At 36.7% G+C, this 27111-nt stretch overlaps 1 protein-coding gene across 1 annotated transcript in view; it reads right to left on the reverse strand.

Annotated features, from left to right (window-relative positions):
- ZNF148 (zinc finger protein 148) overlaps positions 1–27111 on the reverse strand; it is a gene marked incomplete at its 3' end in the record, with an annotated part of 87727 nt that overhangs the window by 54181 nt on the left and 6435 nt on the right. The window contains exons 2-3 of the mRNA XM_079704282.1: positions 25403–25499; positions 22879–23227 (exon numbers count right to left, since the gene is read on the reverse strand). Of these exons, the coding sequence (XP_079560408.1) occupies positions 22879–23211 (333 nt within the window). The 5' untranslated portion in view covers positions 23212–23227; positions 25403–25499. The remainder of the gene's footprint in view (positions 1–22878; positions 23228–25402; positions 25500–27111) is intronic.

The raw sequence follows: 27111 nt of genomic DNA on the forward strand, positions 1-27111 counted from the left end.
GTCCGGAGCCTGTGCTCCACAACGGGAGAGGCCACAGCAGTGAGAGGCCCGCGTACCGCAAAAAAAAAAAAAAAAAAATGGCACATATTCGGCTCAATCTAAATGAATGATACAGGGAATAAGGGCAGGAACCAAATGGAGAAATTCATGAGATCTGAAATAACTGCAACTATATCTATCCCCCTTTAATTTTTTTCTTCCAAACATGCTACTCTTCCCAACAACTTTCTTCCACACTCAATAATGTTATTAAGCGATGTAACAAATTTAAACATACCTAAAATAATGTTGCCAGACATAGTATGTGAAGAACATTTCATATCGTTTGCAAATTTTGGTCTACCCCTAACTCCCAAACAAGGTGACCCCTTACAATCATTTTAGACTCTTCTTTCACTTCATTCTCAATATCCTACGTCCATATGCATTTCATTCCAATTGACCCTATCAACCTTGATACTTTAGGGCATTATCATATACCAATGTATTCTTTCACAAATAAATTAATATAAAACTGTTTTCTTGCCATTTCCCCAATGAGGAAATCTACAATAGCTCCTTGTTGCCCATAATATCAATTATACTCTCCCCAGCTCAGCTTTCAAGATTCTACACGATCTACTTTACAGAAAAGACCTAGGTCACTTGGCAGAAGTATCTGTTCTTACCATCTCCCCATTTCTGGAGCCTTATGTTCCTTTCAATTTTCAATTTCCCTTTTAGGTATTCTCATTCATCTTCCCACCCCTGTTTAAGAAAAAAGAAAGCATCCTGTGCTTTCCTCTATACTCTGTGCTACTAATTCCATTACCACCCATCTCTAAGGCTCTGCAGCTTCACTGCCTCTCTAAAATAACCTCCCTTGCCTCACCAACTACTTCTCTGCCTAAAAGCACGCTTAAATTTACCCTATAAATTCTTGTGGACCAAAATATTTCCAGCAACTTCCTTCCTCTTATGGCCAAACTTTTCAAAAGAATAATCTGTAGTAAGCATATAGGCAAAATAACTGCCACCAAACTTAGAGAAATGGTTATTCTGAGAGTAAAAACAGTATGTAGTCATATAAGAAGAATGTGTAACTATCGCTAGAAGGAAATTGTTCCAAAATACTGCCTAGGAAACAAATTGAATCAAAGTGACCACAAGTACTACAAGTGTTTAAATGTAAAAAGAAAGATATAAAACAATTAACTGTACTGCAAATATACTGCCTAAATAATGTAGCAATATTTAGAAGTATTCATGGAGTCCAGAAAAAGAGAAATTTAACACCAAGAATATATCTCTGTGTGTATGCGTGTGTGTGTGTTTATTTCCAGGATGGTTTTGGAAAGAACAGTTACATATAACCAGTCAACAGGAAGATTTCTAATTCCAAGCTCAACAAGCCACAGAATAGGGCCAGGAAGAAAAGCAGCACATTGATGGACAGGCCTTTATATAAATCATGAACCATAACCCTCCCTTTCTGCCTGACCCAACTGCATGCAAACTTCTGAAAGGAGCTACATTTGTCAGGGTTTGAGAAAGTCCATAACTATCTTTTGCTTTTGAAAAGGTTCAGGGACCCACACTTCACAACAAACATTCTAGTGTGCTTCTCTATAATATTTTTCATTATAAATTTGCATTTTGGTTGCTATATCAGCATCTTACAATTTAGATAACTATAAGATGAAGTGGAAGAAGTGATCAAATCAAGTTATCTTACCTGAAACAGTGCTGACCACCCCCATCCTACCCAGAAATTCTATTCTTTTAACTTCTATAGCATCATGGTTTAAGTTCTTTGCGTTTCCTCACACAAGTTCTTCTGCATCCATCCTTCTACTATATACGTACCTTTATTTTGTAAGAGTTTTAGTACACCTCTGTCAGTGGCTCTCAAAGTTTCGTCCAGGGACTTCTGAAGATCCCTGACACCCTTTCCAGTGGGGTGCTCCATGAGGTCAAAAATACTTCCATTATAATACCTATTTTTTTTTCACTCTCCTCTTATGAGTATATAGCGGCATTTCCTAGAAGCTAACTAACATATGATATCACCACAGACTAAATGTATTAGCAAATATGAGATAAGCCAGACAGTATAACAGATCTGTAAAATTGTAAAATGAATTCTCACAAAATTTTAAAATTATAAACAGGGTTATATTTCATTAAAAATATGCTATATGTTAACATGTAATGGGATTTGTTACTGATAAATTAATAAATAAAATTTTAAATTTCTCAGTTTTAATTTCTAAAATGGTAAATATCGATATATATAACCAATAGAAGAGCTGTTAAGAGTCCTCAATATTTTTAAGAATAAAGGGGTCCCCAAGACCAGAAATTCTGAGAACCACTGAGCTAGATACATCTTAACTATATTTTGCATTCCCTCCCTTTTCTCCATTCAATTTCTTTCAATGCAGGTGCCTGGACCCAACCAACATAAAGAAATTAGTATAGACGAGTGTGCACATGTGAGTTAGTAGACACACATGTACTGCCTAGCTCTGTCGGCTGAGATCACTAACAAGCAATGAAATCCAACACACCTACCATCCAAAACTTAGTTTCTAAATACCATTATCCAAACAAAAGGAAATGGAGCTCCTTGGAGAACCAACTGATTTCAAAGCTGGGCAAAGAAAACTATACAATGACCTTGGAACATCCTGTGGTGCCAGAAACTAGAGTACATGTCAAAAGGACACAAGGGTCTATCTGAAAGAGCTCCCAATAGGCAAAGCTGAAACAATTTGAGAAAAAAAATAAATGACAGTACCAGATTATAACTCAAAGAATAAGGCAATATCCATTCTGATATAAATGGAAATAATTTTTTTAATGGAGAGAAGGGACAGCTATAATTAACATAAATATAGAAGAAATCAGGAAAATACAAATTCACATTTAGGCAAACACTACCATTAATAACTACAACTGGCAGGATCCACCAATGGATGCTTAAATAGGTAGGAAAAAATTTCAGTAGAAATAGGATATTTAAGCAGATTCAAACTATTTCCTACAAGATACTTGCCAATTACAAAGAAGAAAAAAGTGACTTTAAGGGAAAAACTGGCAGATATGACATTAACAAAGTACTGAGAGTGTAATATCACCTGTAATAATACATACATCCACATTTTATACTCCCTGATATGATACACTGAGAAGAGCACAGCATTTCTGTGGAAATTGTCGAAAAAAGAAAGCTTCAATCTAATCATAAGAAAACATCAGGCAGGGACTTCCCTGGTGGTCCAGTGCCTAAGACTCCGCACTCCCAATGCAGGGGGCCTGGGCTCGATCCCAGGTCAGGGAACTAGAACTGCATGCCACAACTAAGAGTTCACATGCCACAACTGAAGATCCCGCATGCTGCAACTAAGACCCAGCACAGTCAAATAAATAAATATTTTAAAAAGAGAAAAAAAAAGAAAGAAAACATCAGGCAGCCGCAAATTAAGAGACATTCTACAAATAACTAACCAATACTCGTCAACTATCAAGGTCATAAAAGATAAGCAAAGACTGAACAACTGTCATGGAATGGTGGAGACTCAAGAAGATACAACTAAATACAACGTGGAATCCTGAACTGAATCCTGGAACAGAAAAGGGATATTAGGGGAAAAACAGATGAAATTCAACTAAGGTCTGTAGTTTATTTAATAGTATTTTACCAACATTAAGTTCCTGGTTTTGATAACTGTACTATGGTTGCATAAGCTTTGATATCAGAGGAAGCTGGGTGATGAGTTTATGTGAACTCAGTGCTACTTCTGCAACTTTGTCATAAATCTAAAATTATTTCATAATAAGTTTAAAAAAACTATTCTATAAGTTTTCTAAACTAAAAATAGAGTTGCCACATGATCCTGCAATCCCACTCCTGGGCATATATCCGGAGAAAACTATAATTCAAAAAAATATATGCACCCCAATGTTCATAACAGCACTATGTACAATGGCCAAGACATGGAAGCAAACTAAATGCCCATCGACAGATGAATGGATGAAGAAGATGTGGTACATATACACAATGGAATACTACTCAGCCATAAAAAAGAATAAAATAATGCAATTTGCAGCAACATGGATGGACCTAGAGAATATCATACTAAGTGAAGTAAGTCAGAAAGAGAAAGACAAATATCATATGATATCACTTATATGTGGAATCTAAAATATGACACAAATGAACTTATTTACAAAACAGACTCAGAGACATAGAAAACAAACTTATGGTTACCAAAGTGGAAAGGGAGCAGAGGAGGGATAAATCAGGACTTTTGGATTGGCAGATACAAACTACTATACATAAAATAAACAACAAGATCCTACTGTATCCACAGGGAAAAGAATATAGAAAAGAATGTGAAAAATAATATGTACATATATATACACACACACATATATACATATATATGTATAACTGAATCACTTTGCTTTAAACCAGAAACTAACACAACATTGTAAATCAACTACTCTTCAATTTAAAAAAAACCCCAGGGGCTTCCCTGGTGGCGCAGTGGTTAAGAATCCGCCTGCCAGTGCAGGGGATGTGGGTTTGAGCCCTAGTCTGGGAAGACCCCACATGCCGCGGAGCAACTAAGCCCGTGTGCCACAACTACTGAGCCCGTGCTCTAGAGCCCGCAAACCACAACTACTGAGCCAGCGTGTCACAACTACTGAAGCCCGCGTGCCTAGAGCCCGTGCCCTGCAACAAGAGAAGCCACCGCATTGAGAAGCCCACACACCGCAATGAAGAGTAGCCCCTGCTCACCACAACTAGAGAAAGCCTGTGAGCAGCAATGAAAACCCAATGCAGCCGAAAATAAAATAAATTAATTTAAAAAAACCCCAGCATTTATATGGTGTTCTACAAATTTGTGATGCCTCCTCAGCATAGTAACTATGATTTATCTGACTTTTTTTTTTTTTTTTTTTTTTTTTTTGCTGTACACGGGCCTCTCACTGTTGTGGCCTCTCCCGCTGCAGAGCACAGGCTCCGGGTGCACAGGCTCAGCAGCCATGGCTCACGGGCCCAGCCGCTCCGCGGCATGTGGGATCTTCCCAGACCGGGGCACGAACCCGTGTCCCCTGCATCGGCAGGCGGACTCTCAACCACTGCGCCACCAGGGAAGCCCTATCTGACATTTACTATGTGCCAGGCACTGTCCTAGGTACTAAGGATACAATGGTTGGGCATGCAGGGAGGGAGGCGGGTGCTCTTGGTCTCTATCCTGTATAATCTATTGCATTTAATCCTACAGTAAGACTATGAGGTTAGCATTTTCATCCCATTTTACAAATAAGAAAACTAAGGCTGAGAAAGGTTATATGTCTAAGGGAAACAAAAATTTACACCCAAGTCTTCCAAATCCAGCAACAGAGATCCTACTTACTGTAATCTGTGAATTATTTTTTATCCTCATGTTACCAATAAAGAAACTAAAACTTCACAGAGGTAAGTGTCTTACCCAAGCTATTGTATTTCAACCCTAGGACTTAAACCACGATTTTGTATCTCTTAATCTGGTGTTATTTCCATTACTATTGGGTTGGCTGAAAAGTTCCTTCAGTTTTTTTTTTAAATTAATTAATTAATTAATTTATGGCTGTGTTGGGTCTTCGTTTCTGTGCGGGGGCTTTCTCTAGTTGTGGCAAGCGGGGGCCACTCTTCATCGCAGTGCGCGGGCCTCTCACTATCGCGGCCTCTTTTGTTGCGGAGCACAGGCTCCAGACGCGCAGGCTCAGTAGTTGTGGCTCACAGGCCCAGTTGCTCCGCGGCATGTGGGATCTTCCCAGACCAGGGCTCGAACCCATGTCCCCTGCATTGGCAGGCAGATTCTCAACCACTGCACCACCAGGGAAGCCCTCCTTCAGTTTTTAAGTGAAAATAAAAGACACATTTTTCATTTTCACCAAGGACTTTATTGAACAACGTATTCAGTTTTGTTCCACTACCTTCTGCCATTTTTCAGGCAACTTCATAATTCCATCTTCCCAAAACTTTTATCTTTTTGAGCAAAGAACTGTTCCAGGTGCCTTTTACAGTCTTCCAAGAAACTGAAATTTTTTCCATTAAGAGAATTTTGTAAAGACCGAAATAAATGAAAATCTGAAGGTGCAATGTCTGGTGAATATGGAGGATGAATCAGAACTTCCCAGCCAAGCTGTAACAGTTTTTGCCTGGTCATCAAAGAAACATGCAGTCTTGCATTAACCTGATGGAAGATAATGCGTTTTCTGTTGACTAATTCTGGACGCTTTTTGATGAGTGCTGCTTTCAGTTGGTCTAACTGGGAGCAGTACTTGTTGGAATGAATCGCTTGGTTTTCTGGAAGGAGCTCATAATAGAGGACTCCCTTCCAATCCCACCATATACACAACCTCACCTACTCTGGATGAAGACCAGCCTTTGGTGTGGTTGGTGGTGGTTCATTTCGCTTGCCCCACAATCTCTTCCATTCCACATTATTGTACAGTACCCACTTTTCATCGCCCATCACAATTTGTTTTAAAAACGGAACGTTTTCATTACGTTTAATTAGAGAATCGTGGGACTTCCCTGGTGGCGCAGTGGTTAAGAATCCGCCTGCCATATGTATAGCTGATTCACTTTGTTATAAAGCAGAAACTAACACACCATTGTAAAGCAATTATACTCCAATAAAGATGTTAAAAAAAAAAAAAAAAGAATCCGCCTGCCAATGCAGGGGACATGAGTTCAATCCCTGGTCCAGGAAGATTCCACACACCTCGGAGCAACTAGGCCCATGCACAAGTACTGAGCCTGTGCTCTAGAACCCGAGAGCCACAACTACTGAGCCCGCGTGCCACTACTACTGAAGCCTGCACGCCTAGAGCCCGTATTCCACAACAAGAGAAGCCACCGCAACGAGAAGCCCGCGCACCACAACAAAGAGTAGCCCCCACTCGCCACAACTAGAGAAAGGCCGCCCGGAGCAACGAAGACCCAACGCAGCCAAAAATAAATTAGTTAATTTTTAAAAAATGCTTCCAAAAAAAAAGTAGAGAATCACATGCGGAAATACAGTCAAAAAGGTTTTTTTCACTTAACTTATGTGGAACCCAAATATCAAAGCGATTAACCTAGCCAAGCTGGTGCAAATGATTTTCAAAGCTTAATTTGGATATACTGAGTATGTCGGCTATCTCCCTCGTGGTATAATATTGATTGTTTTCAATTAATGTCTTGATGTGATCGCTATCAACTTCAACTGGTCTACCCAACCGAGAAGCAACGTCCCGGAAGAAATCTCCAGGAAACTTCACAAACCACTTTTGACACGTTCAATCAGTCACAGCACCTTCTCCATTTGCATTTCAGTTGGGTTTTTACCTTTCTTGAAATAATAAAGCATAATACACCAAAAATGTTGTTTTTTTTCTTCCATCTCCAATATTAAAATGGCTACACAAAAATTCACCAATTTTGATATGTTTTTTTAAAATGCATACTGATATGACAGCTGTCACAATACAATCAAACAAAATTGTTTCAAATGAAATTAAAGACAACTTAGTGCTACTAGAGCCATCTTACGGAAAAAACCGAATGAACCTTTTGGCCAACCCAATATAACTGCTTCTTAAAAATCTAAATTAATCAAACTTATTTAAAAAGATTTTTACACAAACATATTTCATTTTCCCGTATACAAACTATAGTTAGGTTCCTGCCAAAATGTGGAAAGAATTTCTAGTGGTTCAAGAGAAAGGAAATAATTTAAAAAAAAAACAAAGTGGACAAAATGTCAACAATATTTATTGAAGTGTTAAGACTTGAGTTTCAATCCCTTCTCTTCCAATTATTATTGGGTAAACTTGGCTTCCGTAAGTAGTATGGAAAAATAAAAAAAGCATAGGTTGGGAGTTAAAAGAAATACAATCTAATCCCAAAGAGTAATACTAGCAGCATGAGGCTAAACAACTAAAATTTAATCATTTGGAACTTTCTTCACCTATAAATGGAGGGAATATTCCTCACAGAACTTCTGTAGAGTTAAAAGAGATTATATATGTAAAGTATCAACTATAGTACATAGCAATATATAGTTGATTTTTTGATGCTACTGATTATCATAATCATTTCCTCATCTGTTTATTAGTGGTAGTAATAATATCCAGCTTATAGACATCAGAAAATCAAATGAGATTACATAAAAATCACCCTGAAAACCTTCAAGTTCTAAATAAATATCTATGGTTATTAATTATTATTACACAACTGCAGATGTGAAATTGCTTAGATCCATAGAAGATTACCAATTTCTACAGAGCATCTCCACTTAGACATCCTATTATCTAAAACTCAATACTGCTAAAAATAAAAACCTTTTTTCACATCAGAACCTCCTTCCAAACTCCCTGCCTTTCTTTTCTTCCCCGTGCCTTTCAATATGCTATATCATATCCCAGTCTCCCATCTAAAGACATCTTTTAATTTTCTTCTCCACTCCCAACCCAAGACCAAGTCCAGTTGTTTTTCTTTTTTCTCAATATCACGTACAAATCTGGAAATTATATTTCACATTTCCTACTCCAGATCATTTAAAAAGACATTAAATTGGGAATCTCATACACTACTAGAGGGAGAATAAATTGATCAACATTTGTGGGCTATAAATTGGCCAGTATATAATCAAGAGTCTTAAGAAACCTATACTGAAGAAATAATCTCACATGACAACAACGCCTACATGTAACATCACAATATTATTTACGATCATAAATAAAGTGCGAACAGTCTAATACCTAGTAAAGAAAGAGTGAGATAAGTTACAATACAGATATATGACATACAGTAATTAGAAATCTTACTTTTGAATAATATTAATGACATAGTGAGATGCTCATGGTTTAAGGTTAAATGATATAAATATGTTGATAAATATATTTTTACAATTTTACACAAACACAAATACATATGCAGCACATTTTATATAAACACAACATATGCAGAAAACAAGCAAAAAAGGAAACACTAAAATACAACAAAATGTTAGTGACTATCCTAGAGTAGTAAGATTACAGCAATTTTTATTATCTTCTTTATTGTTTTTAAATTTTCTCAACAAACATGTGTTACTTTATAATCCTAAAAAGACATTAAGTCCAGTCTTAGTACAAATCCCTAGTATTAATCAAAGAAAAATCTATTCATTGTTATCTTAATGTATTAAGTTATTCTAAGAATTGAAACATTAAGCCAGCAAAGTGAAACTGAAAAAATTTCTATGGGTGAGTTGGAAAAAAGAAAAAGCCATCAAGTAAATCTTGATCCCTATCTCACATCATCAGCAAAAATCAATTTCAAACGGATTGTTAATCTAAATGGAAAAGGAAAATCAAAGTTTCTAGAAGTTAACAAAGGAAAATATCTTCATCACCTTGGGGCAGGCAAAGAATTATTAAATAGGACACACAAAACACCAAAAGGAAAAGACATAAATTGAACTTCATTAACACTGACTTCTGTTTATCGAAAGAGTAAAAAGGCAAATCAGAGTGGAAGAGTGGAAAAGTTAATTGATATATATATCCAACAAATATATAAAGAACTATTACAAATCTGTAAGAGAAAGAAACAACCTAATAGAAAAATGGGCAAAAGATGAACATGTACCTTACAGAAAAATAATATCCAAATTGTCAGTAAACATGAAAGGCACTCAATTTCATTAGTTATCAGTGAAATGCAACCTAACAGATACCAAGGATACAGAGCAATTAGTATAAATTGGCAAAACCATTGAGAAAAACTTCTGACAGAAATTCCTATAGCTGAACATATCCATACCCAGCAAACTCAATCCTAAGCAGCATAAAACCAACAGAAATGAGTGTGCACGTGCACCGAAAGACACAGCCATGAATATTCACAGCAGGAAATTCCCTGGCAGTCCACGGGTTAGGACTCGGAGCTTTCACCGCCAGGGCCCGGGGTTCAATCCCTGGTAGGGGAATTGAGATCCTGCAAGCCACATAGCACAGCCAAAAAAAAAAAAAGACTATTCGCAGGAGTACTTTTCAGAACAGCCAACATCTTGAAACAAGATGGCTATTATATTCGATATACTAGAATGAATAAATTTTGATACATTCACACAACTGACAATTATACAGAAATGAGAATAAACAACTACCTATGCAATAACATGGACATATCTCATAAAAAATGTAAAACAAAGAAATCACACATCAGAGTAGATAGTACATGATTCTATTTATACTGAATTCAAAGTCAGGTAAAGCTAACTGACCATGATAGAAGTGTTTGGGTAGGGGTTATCTTTAGGAATTAGAGGAGGGTTGTGACTAAAAGGGATACAAGAAGGGGAGGGTCTCTGGGATACTGATAATGTTCTATGTCTTAATGTGAGTATCGGTTACATATGTATGTTCATTTTTGAGGAAATTCGTGACTTACAATTTGTGCACTTTTCTGTATGAATGCTGTATTTCAATAAACAGACATATACCTAGAGAAAGAGCTTTACAAATATGCAGACATATAGATAGATACAAGAAACATGCTTGTATATATAGATATCTATATATATAAGCATGATCCTGTCATCATTATTTCATTCGAACAAATCTAGTAATAACATCAATATCCATCAATAGGGGAGTGGTTAAATAAAATAAGGCACGTCATTTAATCATTCATTAAAATAAATAAGCAAGCTTTATATGCAATAACATGGAAATTTCTACAAAATGTTATTAAATGAATAATGCAAATTTCAAAAGTATATAAAAATAACATCTAATTTGTATAAAACAAAATGTATATTTTCATAAGATATATATTTACAAAACACATTATACAGAAATAAATACAGACACATATTCTGTATGTTTGTTATAAATTTAAAATTTCCAGGATATCAGTATTAGTGGTTATCTCTTTGGAATCAGAGTAGGAAACAAGGAACTTTTACTTTTTTTCTTTGTTCTCTTCTATAATATTTTAATTTTTACAAGGACTATGTAGTCCTTTTATAATAAACTTCATCATACAATTATGAAAAAACCCCAAGTAGACATCTCTGAGACTGATCTAGCTAGAATGACCCTATCACAGCCTTGCCTATAATGATTTCCAATCTGGGCACTACTTGATGTAAGAAAGAGTGTAACTCTCATTCAGTACCACTATCTCACAATTCCAAACCAAGCAATTAGACACCAAAGATCAGATAGAACTATATGAAAAGTGTTAGAAGACTGGCTATGTTATTAAAGAATCTAAAAAGAAATCTTCTATTAACAACTTATGTCCACCTAAGGGGAAAAGAAAAAGATAAATTGAGTCCAACAATTTTACGAGCACTGGAGGATAATGAAAAATAGACCATTCTGGGTTAACTCTCTAAAACAACCTACTAGTGGAGATACCTTGATTCATCGACTTGCCAGTTGAGTTGAAATCAGTAACAATAAGCAATAATATGACTCTCACGAGGAAAAACTGTAAAGCAAGATTACTCACTCCATGTTTTCTGCTAAAATATTGATTCCTATCAAATAGGACACTTTCTAAGAGCCATACAAGCAAGTAAAATCTTCTTTAAAAAAAAAAAAAAAACCTAGAGAACTGATATAAATTACCATATATTTTCTTTAAAATGAGCTCAATTAATAAATGTGTTTCTGGGGCTTCCCTGGTGGCGCAGTGGTTGAGAGTCCCCCTGCAGATTCAGGGGACACGGGTTCGTGCCCCGGTCTGGGAAGATCCCACAGGCCGCGGAGCGGCTGGGCCCGTGAGCCATGGCCGCTGGGCCTGCGCGTCCGGAGCCTGTGCTCTGCAACAGGAGAGGCCACAACAGTGAGAGGCCCACGTACCACAAACAAACAAACAAACAAATAAATAAATGTGTTTCTGAAAATGATAGCCGAAGAGTATGCTGAAGTAAAAAGCATCTGAATGCGGGCGGGGGGAGTACCTCTTTAAGTATACAGACCCAATAAAAGCCAATGCAATGGCCTCAAAAGACAAGGACCCAAGCTGCAAGGAACATAAAATTACTTCTGAGTCCCCCAAATGAACTTTAAAAGAAATACAATGGTAATAAGAACTGGCTACAACTAATAAATAACTTTGTTGAAAAAGTATACAATGTCATAGGGATAACAAGCTGGGAGTTAGCCAAAAAGAGAGGAAGAAACGTATCATACCAATGACTATTTAAGCAAATAAATAGAGCCGCACAGACTTGTCACCTTCTAGGATGATTGTGAAAGATCATTCGTTACCAATAAATATAATACAATTCTGCAACTAAAACAGAGTATAAAATATGTGTAAAAAATAGTTAAGTATCTTAAAATCACTGACATGGATAAAATGATTATTATTTTTGTTGTTGTTAAATAGGAGAAGAAATGCCACTCGTTACAAGACATACACTCAAATTCCTAGCAACAGCATATTGGAGTTTTACTGACTGGGGCAACAGGTATTTGGGGAAATATCTATACAATTCTCCTTAAACTAATGACAGGATTTAAGGCAATTTTAAAACTAAAAACAACAGAGAGGTCTTAAAGCAAGGGCTAAATAAGTCTTGAGTTTCCTAGACCATTAAACAAAATAATCATAAATACTAAATGCATAAAAGAATGTCTACAATTTTATTCATGCTGTTTTACAGCACAGAAATTCATGACTAAAATAAAAAAGCTACACGAGCGCTGAAGTATATTTTTTCAGGAGTTATAAATACCTGAAATACCTTACACTTTATTATATCATCAAATGACTAGAACATGATTTTTTATAGCTCCTAATTTATAAAATCCTTTCATTCAAGTACAACCCAATAGCCTTCTAGAAAACAAATGTGGCATATATCATTACAAATGACAGTTTGCTCCATTTTGTCAATACAAACATGTCCTTTACTCTTCAACATACTTGATATCAAACTGGAAAAATATAGACCATAAAGTTCCCAATCCCTCTTCTATGGCTATAAGAATTAAAAGGATAAGCCAAATATTTTTTTTCAAATTTCTGAAATAAATTAGTTTTTGAGTTGAGAAGCTTTCTAACACAGTGCTATCCAATAAAGCTTCCAGCAATGATGGAAATATTCTTTAGCTATGCTAATACAGAAGCCATTAACCACATGTGGCTACTGAGCACTTGAAATGTGGCTAATGCAACTGAGGAACTGAAATATTAGTTTTAGCTCATTTTAAATCAAATTTCTAACATCTTTGAAAACAAAGTTCTAATGAGCAAACTATGGACATTCAAAAGTTAGCCTGCAGGACTTCCTGGTGGCACTGTGGTTAAGAATCCACCTGCCATGGGAAAGGGAGGGTGGGAGGGAGGGAGACGCAAGAGGGAAGGGATGTGGGAACAGATGTATATGTATGGCTGATTCACTTTGTTATAAAGCAGAAACTAATTAAAAAAAAAAAAAAAGAATCCACCTGCCAATGCAGGGGACACAGGTTTGAGTCCTGGTCCAGGAAGATCCCACGTGCCACGGAGCAACTAAGCCCATGCGCCACAACTACTGAGCCTGCGCTGTAGAGCCCACGAGCCACAACAACTCAGCCCGAATGCCGCAACTACTGAAGCCCCTCCGCCTAGAGCCCATGCTCCGCAACAAGAGAAGCCACGGCAATGAGAAGCCCACGCACCGCAACCAAGAGTAGCCCCCACTCACCGAAACTAGAGAAAGCCTGCGCACAGCAACGAAGACCTAACACAGCCAAAAATAAGTAAATAAAATAAATTATTTTTAAAAAAAGGTTGGCCTGCAGACTGCAGAACTGCTGTTGAAAATGTAGAGCCACAGAGTTGAAGCTGGGTGATTGATTTAGAGTAGTAAGGTCAAGATAAATCCTGAAAACCAGCAGTTACCACAAATGAAAAACTTTTACTTCAACTGTCACAAAACAATAGGGTGTTTACATAGGCTACAGAACCTAAACTGTTATTAACAGTTTAAGAAAACACAAAACTCAACTTTTTGTTTTGAATTAACAAAAAAAAGTTAATATGAAATAAAGTTCTTTGCAACTTCCAAGTGAATGAGCAAATAAAAGGAAAAAACACTTATATGTTCAATATCTTTTTTTTTTTTTTTTTTTTTTTTTGCGGTATGCGGGCCTCTCACTGTTGTGGCCTCTCCCGTTGCGGAGCACAGGCTCCGGATGTGCAGGCTCAGCAGCCATGGCTCACGGGCTCCGCCGCTCCGCAGCATGTGGGATCTTCCCGGACCGGGGCACGAACCCGTGTCTCCTGCATCGGCAGGCAGACTCTCAACCACTGCGCCACCAGGGAAGCTCCTCAATATCTATTTTTAAAAGACTTTTAGCACACAATCTAGAAAGGATGAAAGGCCATGTAGCTTAAGCTTTCACATTCTGGGGAACCTGGATCATACTGTTCTACGTCAATGCCCTCTATTTAACTCAAAAATGTATATTCATGATCCCAAGACCTGCCCTTCACCACTCTGCCTTATCAGCAGGAATGCATAGGTAGTAAGTAAGGGATATAACGTCTCATGTCTGTTATGTACTACTATAAAGCAATGTTACACAAATCCTAAATTCTGCCATTTGGTATACAGTATGAGACAACTTTTCATTGATTCATTCTCACAAGGGACTCAAATTTATCATTATCTATTAGGAGTAACAGGACTCAATTATGGACTATCCAAAATTTGGAATATCAAGCAGGTATTTAAGAAGTATTAGAACAGTAAGGAGTTGAAAAAAGTTCAAACCATGCTGGTAAATGGAAAGAATAGATAAAAAGCAACATGACCCTATGCATTGTAGGCACATCAAAGAAGCACTGAAGAACATACACCAAAATGTTAGGAGTGATTATATCCAGTGGCAGGGGTATGATACGGTATTTATCCTGGAGATATGTACACCTATGTTCACACAAAAACCTACACATGAATGCTCACAGCAGCTTTATTTGTAATAGCCAAAACATGGAAACAATTAAAATGTCTCTCGATAAGTGAATGTTTAAACTGTGGTACAACCATACCATGGAATACTACTATATAATAAAAAAGAACAAAGAATTGATATATACAACAACTCAAATGGCTCTCAAGGGCATTAAGTGAAAAAAGTCAGTCTCAAAAGCTCACATACTATATGATTCCATGATATAATATTCTCAATATGACAAAGTTTTAGAGATGGAAAACAGATTAGAGTAGGATAGCCAGGGGTTAGGAATGGTGGGGGTAACAAGAAGAGGTGTGACTACAGAGGGGTAGCACCAGGAAGATCTTTGGTATGATGTTCTGTATCCTGAGAGTCATGGTAGTTACACACACTTACATGTATACAAAGAAAGGTCTAAAACAGTCATCTAAACTTCTACTTTAAGAAGCTACGAAGAGTAAATTAAAAATAAAGTAAGCAGAAGGAAAGAAATAAATGAGAGTAAAGATGAAAGAAAGTTCAAATGAACGATAGTGAGCTCAATAAAACCAAACCTTAATCTTTGAAGAGACCAGTAAAACTGATAAACCTCTACCCAGATTAATCAAGAAAAAGACAATTAGCACTATCAGGAATGTGAAAAAAGAAATTATTACAAATCCTTTAGACAATAAAAGAATTAAGAAAATATTATAAATATTTTTGTTCAATTAAAAAATAAATAAATCCCTTGAAAAATATAATTTATCAAAACTAAATCAAGAATAAAATTTAAGGGCTTCCCTGGTGGTGCAGTGGTGGAGAGTCCGCCTGCCGATGCAGGGGACACGGGTTCGTGCCCCGGTCCGGGAAGATCCCACATGCCGCGGAGTGGCTGGGCCTGTGAGCCATGGCCACTGAGCCTGCGTGTCCGGAGCCTGTGCTCCACAACGGGAGAGGCCACGATAGTGAGAGGCCCGTGTACCGCAAAAAAAAAAAAAAAAAAAAAAAAGAATAAAATTTAAAATCTGAGTAGCCTTACATGTTTTAAAAATTATATTTGGAAGTAAAAATTTTCCCACAAAGAAAACTCAGCCAAAGATTAGCTTTATTGGTGAAGTCTACTAAATATGTATGATAGAAATAATACCAATCTTACACAAACTCTTTCTGAAAACAGAGAAGGAACTATTTCCTACCCCATTTTTAATGTGGCCAGTATACCTAAAACAAAGACTACAAGAAAACTAGTATCCCTCATAAACATACACATAAAAATTCTTTTAAAAAAATTAGTAAACTGAATCCAGCAACTTATAAAAAAGATGACACATCATGACCAAGTGTGGTTTATCCCAGGAATGCAGGGTTGATTTAACATTTGAAAATCAATCAATAAATTCACTATATTACAAAAAGGGAGGAGGGACTTCCCTGGTGGCGCAGTGGTTGGGAATCCACCTGCCAGTGCAGGGGACAGGAGTTCAAGACCTGGTCCGGGAAGATCCCATATGCTGCGGAGGAACTAAGCCCGTGCGCCACAACTACTGAGCCTGCGCTCTAGAGCCCGTGCTCTGCAACAAGAGAAGCCACCGCAAGGAGAAGCCCGCACACTGCAATGAAGAGTAGCCCCTGCTTGGCGCAACTAGAGAAAGCCCGCGTGCAGCAACGAAGACCCAACGCAGCCAAAAATAAATAAATTTATTTTTAAAAAAGGGGGGGAATCATATAATCATCTAACGGATACAGAAAAAATATTGATGAAGTTATACATCCATTCATAGTTTAAAAAAATTTCAACAAACTAGAAAGAAAACTTCTTCCACCTAATAAATAAAGATCACCTAAGAAAAATCTATAGCTAAAACAATTCTTAATGGTGAAAAGCTGAATGCAGTCCCCTAAAGATCAGGAAAAAAGCAAAGATGTCTACTTTTACCACTTCTATTCAACACTGTACTGGAGGCCTAGTCAATACAATAAGGAAGAAAAAAGAAGTTAGATTGGAAAGGAAGATGTAAAATTTATGGATAATAGGGACTGTGAATAAATCTAAGGAATCTTACTAGAACTAATAGGTACATATAACACGATCACAGAATACATGGTCAATATAAAAAGAATCAACTGCATTTCTATATACTAGTTATGAACAATTACACATTGAAAATTTTTTGAACACACAGCAACGAAGATCCAACGCAGCCATAAACAAACAAACAAATAAATAAATAAATTTATATTAAAAAAAATACAGCTATCAAGAGCAATACTGATGCAGGAGGGAAATCCAAAAGGGAGGGGATATATGTATATGTATGACTGATTCATTTTGCTGTGTGGTAGAAGCTAACACAACATTGTAAAGCAACTACACTCCAATAAAAATTAATTTAAAATAAAAGAGTAATACTAATGCAAAGATAAGACACTAGATCAAACAAAATGAAAACAGAAGAGAAATAGTTTAACTTCTATAAAAATGTACCCAAAAGAAATGAAAACAGACTTGCACAACAATGTTCATAGCAGCTTTATCCATAAAGGTTGAAAACTAAAGATAATAAATAACCATAAAGAAGGAAATAAATAAACAACATTTTAGGATAATGAAACAACAGAATGTTAATCAACAACGAAAAGGGATGAACTACTTATACACCCAACCAACATGAAAAACTGCAAAAACACTATGCTGAGCAAAAGAAGCTGGAGAAGAAATTTTAAAATACCTACTTCATTAGTGTGACAACTAAATAACCAAGCCATCATTCTCTTTCTAATGCAACTGAAAATTAATTTAAAATACATCACAATAGACTACTGCTTTGCGGTGTTCAGTACCAACACCTGCGAAATAAAACCCTTAATCAATCTCTAACTTGTGATATTATACTATAACACAATAGGAATGCACACTTTGTAAAGATGAATGTTACTTTTTAATATACTTATCCACAGGAAAAGCAATTATTATTTTACATTGTTTCAGTTACTTTTCAATTAGTAAGTAAAAACTATGTGAAAAATACTGATGTTACAGCTATTTAGTTCTTTTTTTAATTTTTTATTTATTTATTTTCTTCGTTGCTGTGCACAGGCTTTCTCTAGTTGCGGCGACTGGGGGCTACTCTTTGTTGCGGTGCAAGGGCTTTTCATTGCGGTGGCTTCTCTTGTTGCGGAGCATGGGCTCTAGGAGTACGAGCTTCAGCAGTTGTGGCACGAGGGCTCAGCAGTTGTGGCTCACGGGCTCGGTAGTTGTGGCACATGGGTTTAGGTGCTCTGCAGCATGTGGGACCAGGGCTCAATCCTGTGTCCCCTGCACCGGCAGGCGGATTCTTAACCACTGTGCCACCAGGGAAGTCCCTATTTAGTTCTGTATTAGAATTTTTTCAAATAAAATTGATATTCTATAGTGGAAAAAATAAAAGAAGCTGGACACAAGAGTTACATATGATTCCATTCACATAAAGTTCTCAAAGGACAACACTAATCTATGATGGGGGGAAAAAAAACCACAACAACTGTTGTGGAGTGGACTGACCAGGAAGAAACACAAACTTTCTAGGATGATGAAAATATTCTGTACCTTGATGCCTTGTGGGTTACACAAGTTTATGCAGTTGTCAAAACTCTAAACTATAAACTTAGGATCTCACAGCATTTCAATTTAAACTTTTTCTCAATTAAAAAAAATTTCTTTCACTCAAAAAATATCTGACTGCCTACCATAGCCCAGTTATTGAGAACACAAAGTTAAAATACAGGTTCCAGAAAAGAGACCTCACAGTCCTGCAAGCCAAGAAATGAAAAATAAGTTAGTTACTATAATGAAAATTACACAAAAGAAAGTTTTGAGAACTGAAAAATGGTAGACTGCCAAACAAAGCATATTATAGGTATATACAACATGTACAGAAGTAATAGAAAAAAATCATATTGGACCTGGGCAACTAATGTAATTTCAATGTACTTAAAGTATGAAGTGGGGAGAGGGGCTTGAAGCACTGTACACAGGGGCTGGATAAGAAGAGACCTGATCACAGGCCCTTTCGGCCCAAGCAAAAGAATACATTTCAGCTGTTTAGCAATAAGAAACCTCTGAAAAAGTTTTGGTAGGGGAGTGATAAGTATAAATATCATTTTGGAAAGATCACTATAGGAACCATCTGAAATACAGACTGGATAAGGGTTAGGCTACAATCAGTCCAATAAGAAAGCTATTGCGGGACTTCCCTGGTGGTGCAGTGGTTAAGAATCTGCCTGCGAATGCAGGGGACACGGGTTTGAGCCCTGGTCTGGAAAGATCCCACATGCCACGGAACAACTAAGCCCGTGCGCCACAACTACTGAGCCTGCACTCTAGAGCCCACGAGCCACAATTACTGAGCCCGAGTGCCTAGAGCCTGTGTTCTGCAACAAGAGAAGCCACCGCAATGAGAAGCTCGCACACCACAATGAAGAGTAGCCCCTGCTCACCCCAACTAGAGAAAGCCCATGGGCAGCAATGAAGACCCAATGCAGCCAAAAATAAATAATAAATACATTTATTTTTTTAAAAAAGAAAGCTATTGCAATCAACAGACTACTTTATCCAACAACAGCAAAACACTAATTCTTCTCAATCTCACATGGAGCATTCACCAAGACAGATGACATTCAGGGCCATAAAACACAACTTCTCAAATGTAAAAGAACAGAAAATCATATAATAAACACTCTCAGACCACAAGAGAACTAAACTAGAAATCAGTAACAGAAAAATAGTTGGAAAATCCCCAAATGCTTCGATATTAAACAACATACTTCCAAATAACACATGAATCAAAGAAGAAGTCTCAGAAGAAATTAAAAGATAAAATGAACTAAATGAAAATAAAAATACAACTTATCAAAATGTGAGGGACACTGAAAGCAGTGCTTAGAGAGAAATTTATATCACTGAATGCTATATTAGAATGCCATTTCTATATATCAGAAAAGATCTAAATCAATCACCTAAACTTCCACCACTGAAAACTGGAGGGGCAGATGGCAAATTAAATCCAAAATAACAGGGCTTCCCTGGTGGCGCAGTGGTTGAGAGTACGCCTGCCGGTGCAGGGGACACGGGTTCGTGCCCCGGTCTAGGAAGATCCCACATGCCGCGGAGCAGCTGGGCCCGTGAGCCATGGCCGCTGAGCCTGTGCGTCCGGAGCCTGTGCTCTGCAATGGGAGAGGCCACAACAGTGAGAGGCCTGCGTACTGCGAAAAAAAAAAAAAAAAAATCCAAAATAACAGAAGAAATCATAAAAATCAGAGCAGATATCAATGAAACTGAAAACTGGAAATCAACAGAAAAAATCAAAAGCTAGTTCTCTATAAAATTATTAAGTCTTTACTGGGGGCAGGTAAAAATGGGGAATTGGTGTGCAGTGGGTATAGAGATTCAGCTTTGCAAGATGAAACAGTTGTACAGTAGATCTAGAGATCTACTGTACAACAATGTGAGTACAGTCAACTGTATGCTGATACTGTATGTAATACCATATGCTTAAAAACTGTTAAGATACTTTTTTTTAAAAAAAAGGCAGCAAGCCTCTAGCCAGGCTAAGAAAAAAAGAAGATATAAATTACTGATATAAGAAATGAAAGTGGGGACATCACTACAGACACCACAGACATTAAAAGGATAATAAAGGAATACTATGAACAACTCTATGCCCGCAAATTTGAAAACCTAGATGAATTGAACCAATTCCTCGAAGACACAATCTGTCAAAACTCACACAAGAAGAAACAGACAATCTGAATAGGTCTATAGCTATTAAAGAAATTGAATCAGTAATTAATAACCTTCCAAAAAAGAAAGTAGCAGGCCCTATGGATTCACTGGTGAATTCCACCAAACATTCGAGGAAGAAATTATACCAATTCTCTACACTCTCCCAGAAGACCAAAGCAGAGTGAATATTCCTAACTCATTCTATGAGGCCAGGATTACTCTAATATCCAAACCAGACAAAGATATTGCACGAAAAGAAAACTAGACCAATCTATCTCATGAACATAGATGCAAAAATCCTCAACAGCTATTAGTAATCTGAATCAAGCAATGTGTAAAAAGAATTATAAGCCATAACAAAGTGGAATTTCTTCCAGGTATGCAAGGCTGATTCAACATTTAAAAATTAATTAATGTAATCCATCACCATCAACAGGCTGAAAAAGGAAAAGGCTATTGCAATGGACTAGGTAAAAGTTGGTGAGCACATGTATTAGAACACAACTGTAAGTGGTTATCCATTCATTCACACCATGTGCCAACACCTGGGACATAATAGAAAATAAGACAAAATTCATGCTGTCATACATAGATAGAGCCTACAATCTATCAGAGACAGACAGTGAACAAGTCCCTATTGCAGGAACTACACCTAGACCAGACAGAAGTGGCAAGCTGATGATGATGAAGTTTTAACTAGGTTAAAAAACAGGCAGGGGCTATGACTGAGGGGAATATTACAAGTAGGATATACAAAGGTCCTAAAGCAAAAGAAAAAGCACAGTATATCAGAAGTACTGAAAGGATCCAGGTTTAATATCACATAAACAGTAGAAGAGGATTACATTACAGTTGTAGTTTTGCTGGTCATCAGGTAAAAATAAAGATACAAGAAGGCAAAGAAAAACATTCAGCCTCCTTACTTTCGTGAGCTTCCCACACTCCCCGCCTGCATCAGCACCATGCTCAGGAAGGCCCTGCTCCTCTCTGCCTGGTTTGCCCTGGCTGTGACTTACCCCACACTACTCCCAGAATTCATCACTGACCTACAGTCAGTCAACCACTGTCCTACTACACTTGACCAGTGACCAAGATACAGAAACAACCACTGACTTGTATTTAGAGAACACACAGACTTTCGCATTACCTACTAATGTGGAATTAAACACCCTCAGCTCTGAGGAAGAAGTCACTAAGGCCAGAGTTGATTATGAGTCACTTCACACAGAAAACTTATGGAGTAAAGATTATGAAGATGTCACTGCTGGTTATTCCAAAGAGCCCGTGACTGAAGCACCAGATGAGCCCAGCATCTTCATGGGAAGCAACGAGTCCAGCTCACTGTTTTTGTTTTTTTGTTAGAAAATGAAGCAGTTCTCCATTACCTGTGACCACCACTCTGCTAACTACAACTTTCTAAAAAGATTCTGAGCCTCTGAACAAGCCTACCATTCCATTATAGGAGCTTGAATAATTGCAAAGACTGTGAGACATAGGATGTACCCACTTGAGGAAAGAGTGGCAGAAATTGTACACAGACAGAAAAGGGGCATCTCGTAATCTCTTCACCATGTCCCGTTTAATGTGGGCCCAATAAATGTTCGTTTGAATTGAAAAGAAAAAGTTATGGGTGCCTACAAAAGAGTACCTTAGGTGATGACCTATGACATCCAGGGTAAACAGACTGAAGAGCTGATATCCTTTTTAAAGATAATGAAAAAAATAAAGATGGCAGGAACTGCCAAGAGTTACAGAATTTGAAGGAAAAACTCTCAAGTGTACAATCTTTTTCTAGCTGTGCTCAATCTTTCTACTCTTTAAGGAGAAATCCAGAAGTTGAAACAAAGTATTTTTTAAGATTAAGCACTTAAAATTTAATACACACACACAAAAATTCAATACACAGTAACCCTGATAAATAGATAAATAAATGTGATCCAGAAAAGATAAGTTTCTGAAATGTATGTAATATCAAAACTTAATTTTGCCTTTTCAATTATGATTTTTACCAATATTTAGTATATCTATTTAATAATGCCCATTTGAACTATTTATATTCAGCCTTTAAACACTTCCTGAAATTTCTTCTATGACTTGTATCACTTAATACAAAATTAAGTATGTTTCTAACTGTAAGTTTAATATCTTATAAAGGAATTACTTACAGGGACATTAAGTGCATACTGTAGTCCTTGAGGAAGTCTTTCATGTGTCTCCATCTGCTCTTCATCATTTTTCACTGTTTCCTCATGGACCATGAGTTCATCATGTGATATCATATCCTGTTGTCTCATTTCACTTTCTTGTAACACTTCATCTGCAGCAAGGATCTCCTGGTGAGGCATACTCCGATCTTGAAGAACCGACTCCTGCAGCTCTCCAGACACAGTAGACTGGCCAGACACTCCACCCATTACAACCATTGCCCTGGAAGACTGCATTTCGTCTATGCCGCCACATTTAAGAAATAATCCTTCCAGTTTGTCGTCAATGTTCATGCTTAAGTATAAATGCCTAGAAAGACCAAGTTTGGCAACAAAACATAATAAATTAGTTTCATATGTCTACCTGAATTTTTAAAATTTCAAATTATGAAAGGTACACACTTTAATAAAAATGTTTTATTCATATAATTCAATATTGCCTCCAATTTAAAAATTACCATGATAAATTTCCAAAGGCTGGTAGAGTAAAACACAACTTTTTATTTTTGACATTAAGACACAAAATCCTAATCTATTTCATTATGAAAAATGAGCATGACATAAAGCAAATTGGGAATAACACCAGAAGGATCCAAATCCTTTAATATACTAAAATATCTTAAAAATAAAAAGAAATAACATTAAGAAATAAACTGAGAGAACAGTATCAGGCAAATCATAAAGAAAAATTAGAAATAGTCACTAAATATATAAAATAATATTCACTTACAGTAGTAATTAAAGAAATGAACATTAAAACCATATTTTATCCACCAAACTGATAATAACGCTTAAAAAATACACCTCGGGCTTCCCTGGTGGCGCAGTGGTTGAGAGTCCGCCTGCCGATGCAGGCGGCATGGGTTCGTGCCCTGGACCAGGAGGATCCCACATGCTGCGGAGCAGCTGGGCCCATGAGCCATGGTCGCTGAGCTTGTGCATCCGGAGCCTGTGCTCCGCAGCGGGAGAGGCCACAGCAGTGAGAGGCCCGCGTACCACAAAAAAAAAAAATACACCTGACGTTGAGGTGGCGGAGGGGGGGGAAAAAAAAAGACACTCATCTACTGACAGTGGGAGTATATTAGTTCATTTTCAAAGGTAATTTGGTACCATGTATCAAAAGCCACAAAAATGCACATATTCTTTGAACTGGTGATTTTACTTTTAGGAACCTATCCTGATGAAATCAGAAGTACATATAAAGATATGCATGGAAAATCACTATAGCAGTACTTCAATAGTGAAAAACTGGAATTACACTGCGTATTCAACAAAACGAAACTGGTTAAATTATATTCATACATATGTTTTAAAACTAGACTACAGTAAATTTACTAAAAATCATTGAATTGTACACTTAGGATGGATGAATTTTACTGTATATAAATTATATCTCAATGTTTTTCTTAAAAACAGAATCAGAAAAATGGCTATCCTTGGGTGAAGAGGCCATTGATAGGAGGTAGGAAAAGGCGGGTGTTTGGAAACTGACAATGTTTTTCCTGAGTTGAATGCTGATTGCACAGGTGTGCTCACTTTGTAAAATTTTAAGATGTATATATCTGTGATATGCATACATTTCTGCCAGAATAAATAAATTCAAATTTACTGCATTTATGCTTCAGTAAAAAGTTGAAGTCTGCTGGAATTCAAAAAATATCCATACAGTCAAAAAATATTCTTGAAAAATATTTGAAAATTTGGGGAAAAAGCCTGATATTAAGGGAAATGTGTGTATAAATATGTGTTTGTACACAGATTTACTGAAAATGCTAACAATATTAATATTACCACTGGGTGGTGAAATTACCAGGTTTTTTTCATATTTACATTTATCTCTAATTTGAAAATTTTCTATAATAAAATTTTATTCTTTCAAATGCTTTTAAATTTGTTAAAATGGAAAAAGTAGTATTTTCATTACTAATATATTCTTAAATAGTTGCACATGATTAAATAAATTTAAGAGGTCATGATAAGAACTAGACACTATTAAATAATTACATTATCTTATTTTTTCATTATAGAAAAAACAGGCAATATTAAATCTTCTAACTTTCTTTGCTGTAAATTCGCACTCCATTGTGTTACTTGAGGAACTAGCATAACAATAATCATGAAATCCAAAGAAACTTCATCTCAAAGAATGTCAGAACATTGGTACTGTTTGTTTTTTATCAGATTGTGCAAAATAAACACACACACTCGCCCAACATGATGGGCCCACAATTAGTAAATGCATTGACTATGTTTCAGTTTAGTCACCTCTTTCCCAAATCAATCAGGTATAATGGTTACTACTTTGATCATAGCTTTCAGAGGTAAAATAAATGATCAGTTAAATTCAAATACACTACTGAAATTTAAATACTCTTTCATTTACTAAGGTTATCATCTAGGGAGAAAACTTTACTTAAATGTGCAGCTCAAAAAACAGCTCATATAAACAGCAAAGTAAATAAAAATATAATTCATACTTGCTAACCTTGTCTTCCCTGGTACCAGGTAGTATCGTAAGTCCAGAATACATACAGGACAAAGGAACAAGAATCTAATTTCTCTTTCCAAAATCTTCAAGTAGTCTAAAGGACAAACATTTTAAACATATCACCAAATAACTGTCCTCTTCAAATATTCTGTTTATCACATTTCTAGAGAATAAACTATCCCACAACTAAGTGAAATTTAAGTCTCTTAGGGTTAAAATTTGCTTATTTCTTTGGAAATCCTTACCAAATCAATTATATTCTTCTAATCTGTTTATTATTTTCTTAAAGGATTTGGAAAGCCCCCAACTTAAAAGGGATGTATATATACAAAGCCACCCTTTATTGCTGTGACATCTGCTATTGCCACATACATCATTATTAAAAAAAAAAAAAAAAAACCCACACCCTTGGGAGCTTTTAAAGAATACAGGAGAAGTAAAAGAAGTAGTTATTAAAAGAAAACATTAATAAAAGATATTAGACAAACTGACCTAGGACAGAACTTTTTAAAAAAAATTAGCTGAAGTTGAAACTGACTTACTAACCCAGTGCAAGGTCTATATTTCCCTAAAGTAGTGGTCCTCATCTCCCATGTTTTTTGTCATGCACCTCATCAATTTTTAAAAATTTGTCATATCCTAATACATGTATACTATTTAAAACTATACCTATAATACTGTGTTAATATGTAATATGCCTATTAAAATAAACATAAAAACATAATTTTTTTAAACTAACCTTATCCCTAACATCAGGCTGAAACAGTAAGTATTGAGGAAGTCACAAAGTACTTTGGAGAGACAGAATATCTGGAGGAAAAAAGGCAGGTTGGCAAAAAAGTGCCAGAATGAGGGATCTGGAACAGGAAGATACCACACCTCAATATACAGGTAGTAAATAAAACGGGAAGTGGAAATACTGTTAACGAAGGCAAGCTTGACCTCAAAAATTTTCTCGAAAACAGGCCATATATACAGAAAAAGGAATCACTGTTCCTTTGTTACGTATGGTTTCTTATTCCTATGACCCCAAATTAAGCCATATATTTCAAATTACTGGCTAGCCTAAAAACTGTTCTTGAGACAATTTCCCTTAAATACCAGAAAATACAAAGATTTCAACACAGATTTCAATATCAATGAACACTGCTTTTTTTTTTTTTGCGGTACGCGGGCCTCTCGCCGCCGTGGCCTCTCCCGTTGCGGAGCAAGGCTCCGGACGCGCAGGCTCAGCGGCCATGGCTCACGGGCCCAGCCACTCCGCGCCGCGGCACGCGGGATCCTCCCGGACCGGGGCACGAACCCACGCCCCCTGCATCGGCAGGCAGACTCTCAACCACTGCGCCACCAGGGAAGCCCCTGAACACTGCTTTGACAAGGTTTTAAAGTTAGTTTTGGAAAATCTGCCAGAATGAAAACTGTATGTACCACTGAGCCAGCAACCTCACTGCCAGGAGTATATACAATCCTATGTATGTGCTTAGTCATAAAAATTAACCAAAGATGTATGTACAAGGATGTCTGGTGTGACCTTTTAATGGAAAAAGATTGGAAACAACCTAAGCATCCAATAATAGAAGACTTGTTAAATTAATTATGATTCAACCATACACTGGAATACACACAGCCATTAAAGTGAATGAGGTAGTTATATGTGCTGGGTAAAAAGTTTTCCAAGATATATTAAGTGGGAAAGAAAAAAAAAT

The sequence above is a fragment of the Hyperoodon ampullatus genome, assembly GCF_949752795.1.
Source record: "Hyperoodon ampullatus genome assembly, chromosome: 5".
In the NCBI taxonomy this organism is placed as follows: Eukaryota; Metazoa; Chordata; class Mammalia; order Artiodactyla; family Ziphiidae; genus Hyperoodon; species Hyperoodon ampullatus.